Raw genomic sequence first — 8,746 nt, 5'->3', positions numbered from 1 at the left:
AGGGTTTGGTCCCAGAGTTTTTTCAGCTCCCAAGCCTGTACACAACATTGTCTAGAGCTTTCTCTTAATGCTGTAATGCCAGAGCCCTTGAACTACTGTTGGGTTCCAGCATGGGCCACCCAGCCTGTGGGTGGGAGGCTGTTGTCCTTACACCTGGGGCAAAGGCACATACCAGACCTAATGATTCTTGATTCCTGTCTGATTAAACCAGTGAATTTACCCAGTTTGGATCTTTATATATTGTGGACTATACAGTGTTAAGATTTCATTTCTGTGAAGTGAGACCTTATTTACGTGAGTTCAGTTAAAAGTTGTCTTTGTGACTCCTCTTTTGGATATCAAGTATTGTATTGTTCCAAGCTAATTATGTTAATCAGTCCTGTTCTTCTCTGTATCCCCTAAATGAATATTACTTGAGCTATTAAAAGAAAGCAGACATCTTAGGGCAGGATGTAGCTATGTTATGTTAATATTGTTTACTGCTTTGCATTATTACTTGAAGTATCGCAGATAAAAATGATTGGGGGAAAAATACAAGTTTAAATAGGCGGGGGACAGTGGGAGAAGATGCAACATTAAAAAATGAAGGTATAACAATAGTAGATTGGCTAAGCTGGGAAAGAAAGGAGAAGATTTATTACAAAGAAAAAGAAGGTACAATAAAATTACGCTGATTAATAGACATGAATTGATTTTGTGTCTGATCCCATCTAATCCTTTTTAGAAAAAAAAATTGTAAGGTGCTTCTACATAGTAAATGCATACACTAAATGGAAATGTGTTTATTTAAAATATGTTTAGGGGATTGAGAGTTTGCCCACTGCGCCTTTCCCTTGGTCCTTGCAGGAGAGATTTGAATAGTATGTATGTGAGTGCATGTGTGTAGTCAGTGCTATCTAGTTAATTGAGAGGAAGATCTCCAGGAGCTCCTGTTCTAGTCCAGTGAGTTACTGAGCAGCCTGGGGCAATGTGCTCAGCTTCTGCGAGGTTTTCCTGGTGCTCAGCTGCCAGCAGCATCTTGGGGAGTAAAAATACGGGGCTGGCTTAATGTGCTCCTGTGGGATTTCAGTGCATAAAATTTATAGGTATATGGTATTAGTGCGTAGCTGTGCAGCTAAAGAAATGACAAGGGATGTGGTCATCAGTTTGCTGCTGGATTAATTTGGTGAGGGAGTACAGGTCTGCTTCCCAGGACAAAGAGCCTTCTTTCACTGCCCGGTAGATTCAGCCATGCCTTTCATTTGCACATCAGTGATAACTTGCAAAATTAGCAAAGAGTAATTCCTTAATAAATCATTGCGATTCATATTCTTACTTTGTGATAAAAGAAGTCTTGATCAATCTTTCATGTGATTAGCTTCCATGCCAGGTTAGGAAATGTGAAGACAAGCTGTCAAGAGGTACCAGTTCAGCAGATGAGTTGCTGTGCCTGGTGTGAGTCTGCAGGGATGCAGAACTGTCAGATCGGTGTCTTGCACGTTGCTGACAGCACTGGCAGAAAAAAAAATGTTTCCTGTGCGTGCAGCCAGCTGCTGGTGTGATCTTGTAGGGCCACAAAGAGCAAGGCTGCTGCGGGCTTGTCTTGCTGTGTGAACACCATGGTGCTTCTGGTGGAGGTAGGGAGCACCTGCAACTGTCACTAAAGAACTGAAAATTTTAAGTGACCTTTGAAAGGCTTAGCAATCTTTGTACTTAAATCTAAAACAAACATCACCACCACCACCCCCCAGCAGATTATTAATTTTTTCTTCCCCTTTGCCTATTTTTTCATTTCTGTTCAAATAAGCTTAATTTCTAGGTGATATTTGGCTTAGAAAGGGCCTACTTTCAGTTTGTTAATTTAGTATTGCACACATTCCCATATAACTGTAATTTTATAACATTTACAACCTCGGGTAGCACTGAATATAGGCAATTTCTAGTGAATTAGATTTTAATCAGATTTTTTTTTTATTTTGATGCTCATCAAGAAAACTTCCAGATACTTGGAAAGTGCTTTTAAATGAAGAGATTATGCTTTTTGCAATGCTGTTCAAAGGGAACGCTCTTCAGGATTTAAAATTAATTTCTAGGCTGTGTACTGGAAACTTTGGCTTGTGTATGTGGTCTCCAAAAAGGTGTTGCTTAGAGCAAGCTTTTCCATTATATGAAGTACTTCAAATGTATTTCTTTATTCAAATATAACTTCTGAATCTGAAACTGCATCTTTTAAATGAAGTGAGATCAAAGATAATTCAAGCATTTTCAGTTGGACTGTTCTTGCATTGACTGCAGCAACATCTACTTTTGTAGCCTTCCCCAGTGGATTTCTTGCCCTTGCAGATTTGGTACAGGTTTAAAATACTGGGTTTTAATATTCTATTATAGAAAGCTATAATGATGTGGGTAGGAATTTTTCCATAATATCAAAACTTGGTAGAAACTTTTTTTTTTTTTAAAAAAAGGATTTTACATGATGCCTGTTTTTTAGTCCTAGTCCCTTTTAAGGAGGGTTTTGTTGGGTGTGTTATTTATCTGATCTGTAGAACAGAAAAATGGAGCCTTGCTACTTACAGATGAGCTGCTACATTTTCAGAAGCTGCAGACGATGCAGGCAAACAGGTTCATTTGGCATCAGAGTGGTCCAGTTATTTTTGATAAGAAAAGCAGAAGTTCTTTAACTAAGAAAAACTAAAATAATATAAAGACTGAAAATGTATCTGTTCAAAGGCTTCTTTTCAAGCTTTCCATTCATAACCTGCCTTTTTAGAGTTAGGCTAAGAAGTTAAAGGACTGTGTTTTTTAAAACAATTAGATCCCTAGTAATAAAACTGATTTTTGCTAATAGTCTGGGTTTTTCTTTTTTCCCCCTGCCACTTCCTCCCTGTTAGTCAGAGTGAGTTTTAGAGAGTTTTGTAGACTTCTCCTAAGTCAAGCAAAGCCTCAGTGCCTTTCACAGGGCACAGTAGTAAAGAAGGAAAACCTTTGATAGGGGTGTTTCAGCTAAGAGTAGTATGGTCTGATAAACAAAACAAAAATTCCCTTAGCTCTCAGTTCAGCAGTACAGCACAGGGTGGTTTTACAGAAGAAAAAAACTAAAAATGTTAAGTCATTGTCTTTTGAAGCTACGCAACTATGATTTTGAAGGTTTAAGACTGAAATAGTCGTAATTCTGTACTTAATATATTGTTTTACTGTGGTTAAAAAATAAATTCCAAGGGTTCCTGTGTGTCATTGTCTGTCTTCCTTAAAGTTCAAAATCCTTGTTTACTTGTTACTACATGTTGCTACTCTAAATGATTACTTGTAAGAACCTGTACCGAAATTATTTTTGTGCCAAGATTAACCAAGGCTAATATGTGGACTATCTCTTTGTTTTCAGTCCAGAGGAGCTTCCTGTCCACGATGCAGCAATAGAAAAGGTAAGTCCAGTGCCTTCCAGTTTTTTTGACTAGGAAGTAAACATTTACAGGCTTACAACTTTTTATATATAAATCACTGTGAAATGAAATGAAGCATTTTAGTGATTTACATTCCCAAAGCAGTATGTTAACTTGCCTACAGATCCCTTGGGGCCCACATGATCTTACATCTACTAGTTGCAGCAAGACCTCTGTTTTCCTCAGCAATTATATGAGTTAGTAAAGGCAACAAGAGCTCCTTAAGAGATCAAATTGGTCTCTGCCCTGGAAGAGCAAGAGCTGTTGTCTCTGTGTCACAAGCTGTCATTAGCTGTGCTGGATGGATGGATGGATTGTCTAAGTGAGGTGGTGGCTTGATGCTGAGGTGTATGCAGCCATCCCCTGAGGAGTGTAGCTTGCTTTTCTAGTTTGGTAAATGGTGACAAATATTTTGGCTGCCACTGAAACATGACAGCCTCCCTTGTAATGCTGAGACGAGCCAGGTGTGTTCTGGACATGCAAGACCTGTCAGAAGCTGGTGCAGGCTCTAGTTCAAAATTCCTTCTGCTGCTGGAGGGTACTGGAGGAGAAGCTGGGGAACTGATATTTGGGAACGTGGAAAGCTTTCATTAAAATAAATGGAGCTTAATAAGGTCCAGACAAGCAGAAATTACTCTTGGTATTTCCCCTTGGTCTGTCAGGCCCATTGTTATCTACAAGACCAGATCACATCGTTTTTGTTTGTCCATATGGATCTTCTGTATCATCACAAAGCTCAAGGTAAAATATTTAAAGCTGTAAATTTAAGGTAGCCCTCTTGGCTGCACAAATCGGTAGGTGCATGGAAGAAGGATGGGATGACTTGTTCCAAGGCAGCACATCTCCCCGAGGTGTTCTGTGGTTCTCAAACTGAATTGTTTTGAGCTTCAGTATAGGGCTGGTAAGAAATGCTTCTCATAAAAGAAGGGAACTTGTGAGTCCTTTTTGTTTTGAATTGGTTCATGTGTGTTTCTGTGTTTGCAGCCTGAGATAGTTGCATTTTCCTGACCATGTTTCATTACATTTAATAACATAATGAGTGCATATATAATTTTGTTTCCTTCAGAAGGACACAGCAGGGTGGTGAGCCTATGAACATAAGTATTAGACAGCTTGTAGTTATTATAGTATATGTTTTGCAGCTCCGATTCACTATGGCTTTGTAGTTAGCCTTAAATTATTGGAGGGAAATAGTGTCTCATTCCTCTGTCCCATATTGTATTCATGCTGTCTCAGACAAAGTGTCAGCATAGAAACTGAGTCAATATTAAATTGCAAGTCTCGTGTCTTTTTATAATCATACAGTAATGGTCCTGTATTGGACTCCTAGTTATACTCCTGATGATATCCTGACCTCTGCTGGTTTGAGGAATATCTTGTATTCTATCATCGGTGTTTGAATCTTTACAATTTTCAAGATACCATTCATGGGATAATTAATATACCACGTTAATGTAGGCTAACACTAAAAAAGTCACTTGCTTGGCCGAACTGTTTATGCTTTCCTTTTGCCTTACTTATGAATTTTAAAAAATACTACTAAGTCACGTTATCATTATGTTTGCAACTTATTTAAAGGGTTGTGTATCCTTGAGACTTTTGAATATCTATTCCTCATGTACATTCTAGTGTGAAGCTTAAGCTGGGTTTTCTGTGTATGTATTTATGTGCATGATATTTTTAGAATAGTCTTTATTACTGTGAATGCAGAGTAATTTTGATGTTTCATTTCCTCGCTGTGTGTTTGGTGACTTAAGCGCACCAAATCATTGTCCTACATCATTAACTACTTAACCTTCAGGTGAATCATCCAGCACATCTGAAATAAAACTAGGGGAGGGGAGGAAAGATCATCTAGAGGAGAAAATTAGAGAACTGACCTTAGGAAATCTGGACTCTGTGTCTGACACTTTTTAAAGTGCTATGAAATGTTTTGTAAGTAATTTTTAGTTTGTTAGGTTTTGTCTTTGGTTTACTTGATTATAAATTCTCCAGTGAACAGTTCAGTGAGTTCTGGTTTTGTCTGAGGCTTCTGCTAAAGCACTCTTTCAAGCCTTAGCTCTAGCACACTTGCTCTCCAGGAAGGTAGAATGCTCCACAAAAGATGGATGCTTGCCAACTTCATGCTTTTTTTGCTTTCTGTAGTGTATTATTTACTGACACAAGAGTAAGAAACCTCCTTTGCTTCAGTTAGGGATTCTGTTATTCCCAATGGCAAAAATGCTTCAAAGTGTAAAATGCACTTAGACAGATAAATGGATATCTTTTAAATTATTTTTTTAGTGACAACTACAAGGAATTTGCCTAAAAGAGCAGCAGCAGCATCCCTCTGCTCTGCAATGAGCTGTGTCAGATCTATCCATGTTTTCAGTGTTACACCTGTTAGTCATGAAAGCGAACATAATTCAGGCTGGAAAAAAAATAGCTAAAAGTTTTCAACAGCTAAACACAGAAATAATTGCTATTTTGACTATAGTAGCATCACTTGAGAACTGGGATAAATTGACACCGAAGACATAAAAGTGTGAACAAACATATGATTGAAGTAAGCTTCTGGCTCAAAAGACCAAAAATCTTGAAAGTAGATCAAACATCCAAACAAAAAGACTGTGGGAGCAGATAGGGTTTTATTTTTCTTACCAATTATCTGAAAAACCTGTTGAGGGCAGAGACCTTTCCTGACTCGATAGCAATGTTATTCCTGCTATCTAAACTATGCCTAGAGAACATCTGCTTTAAGAGATGTTAAAAATGCTGCTTTCTTAAAGGGGTTGTAAGTGTGGAAGAGAATCAGAAACAGTGTTGTAAAACCTATGAAAAATCTGGGAAGCAGTAGCTTTTCTAGTTACCCTGTAACCTGACACTTAAGAAAAGTGTTTTAGTTTTTTAAAAAATAATTAAAAAAAAAAAAAAAAAAAAAAAGAAAGAGTTGAGATATTACCACACACAGCATGGAACCTGAACAAGAATGTGGGCAGTTGATTGAAACATGAGTAGCTAGGTAAACTTATGGCTGAAAAGTAGAGGACGTTCTTTCTCCATAATTTTCTTACACTTATCTCATATTTATGTCAATCAGATGCAAGTAAACATAACTTAACCAAACCCAACTTATTTCTAGGATATTTCATGGACTGAATCATGGTTGGGATGGACCTAAACAGTCATCAAGTCATAATTCTGCAAGTGCAAGGCTTTGGGCTCCTGGATTAAAGAGGTCCTTTGCCCATTGTGTTGCGCTGATAGCCAAGAAAGAATGCACAAATTCTGATGAGTAAAATCTAGAAATAAAATCAGAATTCAGTTGAAACAATAAGTAATAATTTTCTTTTATATTTTTCCCCGACATTTCACGTGCAAGTTGACTTAATGAATACTTAATGAAAGTGTTAATAAGTTTTCAGTATCCTGCAGAGCTCTGAAATTAAACTTCTACATTGCTACCAGATTGCACTGCTAACCATAAGAAACAAAATATCCTTCCTGTCTTTATTAAGCCCTGGATTTGAAGTTGGAGGTAGAGGGACTCTCCTTTACAAAAAACTAAATTATTTTTTATATACATCTTTCAAGAGACAGCGATAGCCACACACATACTTTTTTCTACTTTAGCTTTTCCAGCATGGATCCACAACTCCAAAGCATTATGAAAGAGCTGAAATAGTGTCATTAATATATTTTTTTAAAAAAATACAGTTAATAGTTAACTTTGTAGTATAATCAGAGACATCTCACCTACTTTACAGCATGTAACAATACATACTAAAATTCTTCTTATCATTGGACACAACAAAACACAGATTTCTTTTGGCTGTGCCTTGAAATTCCAGGGACTAAAATAGCTAATTCCAAGCGCTTGTTTTTTTTCCCAAATTCAGGAGGTTTATGACAACTGTAGAAATATTTTCATAGGTAGAATTTTGAAGGTAGTAGGGTTATCCTGTGCTTTTATATAGCCATATGTAATAGAAATAATGTGTGGAATTCACATAATTATTGTTACATGTTATACTATAAAGAACTATTTATTATGAGACAATGGGGTTTGTTTTGTTTTGAATTCTCATTTTATCTTGTTACTAAAATATTCTTGTCAGTAATATAATTTAAGCAAGGAGGTCTTACCTTCAGAAGAAATCCTTGACGTAAAGATATAGGGCCATTTAGGTAAAAATGTACCAAGCCAAGGATGAGAATTATAGCAAGGCTTTATAGCTTTTAATGTCCAGTATGAGAGTTTATTCCTACTTCTGCTACTGTATTGTCACCCTTGTGTGCGCTTGTTTTTGTTCATGTACTTCATGCCTTTTTAACTGTGTGCCTTTGAAGAAGGGATAGTTTGTGTGATCACTGGAAAACAGTAGCTAATTATGTTCAGGGCAACTCTGGGTAGAGAAGATAATTTCAAAGTCAACTAACTTCTAAGAAGCATGCAGCAGAAATTATTTGCCTGGAAATTAGAGTTTAAAAACAAATCGAAGATTTTTGTACTTGCCGAAAGTATGTAGAGAAGAAACTTATAAATCTTGTACTTAAACTCCTCTTACAAAATACAATTCTTTACATAGTGCTGAAAAAGACTTTCTGTTTGGTTTTTGGTTGGCTGTTTTTTTTGGATGCTTTAAGTGAACTGATGTTACTCTTTGTTGCTGCTCTTAGATGACCAGATAAAAAGTTGATGATGTTAAACTTTTTCTTGGTAATTTTAGAAAAAGAAATAATTTTAAATTTATTCATTCTGAAAATATTTAAAAATTCTGTTTTCTTTTCAGCAAAAGCACCTTGAAATTGAAAGAACTACAAAATGGCTTAAGATGCTGAAAAGCTGGGAAAAATACAAGAATAGTGAAAAGGTAAATAAAGTTACACATGCTTTTTTCACTAGCTATTGCTTCTGAATAAATGTATAACCTTACATTAGATTGTCTCTGAGAACTGAAAAAAAACCACCAACCCATAAGGAAAAGGCTTTGTATTCTTCAAAAATACAGTACTATGTAATAATCCAACAAATGCAGTGGTCAAATGCAAGGAATTTCTAAGGGCAGTAGTGCGTAGGCTCTCTAACATTCCATAGTAATAATTGTGTCCTGTACTGCTTTGTGCTTGCACTGTGGGGTTGGAACTAGGATCACACAGCATGCTGTGTTCACATCTGCAGAATAATCTGTGGACAGGATAAAGCGTCAGACCTGCTTGTCTTGTCTTGAAGAGATCTAGAAGTTGTGTTTGATTTAGGCTTTGAGAATGCGAAGGAGGGGAAAAAAAGAAAACTCTTTATAGAGGGCATACCTTTAAAATGGGTATAGCTGAATTCTTCAGGAATC

At 36.7% G+C, this 8,746-nt stretch overlaps 1 protein-coding gene across 14 annotated transcripts in view; it reads left to right on the top strand.

Annotated features, from left to right (window-relative positions):
- USP6NL (USP6 N-terminal like) overlaps positions 1-8,746 on the top strand; it is a 200,877-nt gene that overhangs the window by 90,723 nt on the left and 101,408 nt on the right. For all 14 annotated transcript variants that reach the window (XR_013928898.1, XR_013928899.1, XR_013928900.1 and 11 more), the window contains 2 exons: positions 3,362-3,401; positions 8,192-8,272. Coding sequence is in view for 6 of the 14 variants with exons in the window: in XM_080392035.1 (XP_080248161.1) it covers positions 3,362-3,401; positions 8,192-8,272 (121 nt within the window). In the remaining 8 variants the exon portion in view is untranslated. The remainder of the gene's footprint in view (positions 1-3,361; positions 3,402-8,191; positions 8,273-8,746) is intronic.

Source organism: Falco punctatus, assembly GCF_963210335.1.
Source record: "Falco punctatus genome assembly, chromosome: 6".
In the NCBI taxonomy this organism is placed as follows: Eukaryota; Metazoa; Chordata; class Aves; order Falconiformes; family Falconidae; genus Falco; species Falco punctatus.
This window is presented reverse-complemented; position numbering and strand designations above follow the sequence as displayed.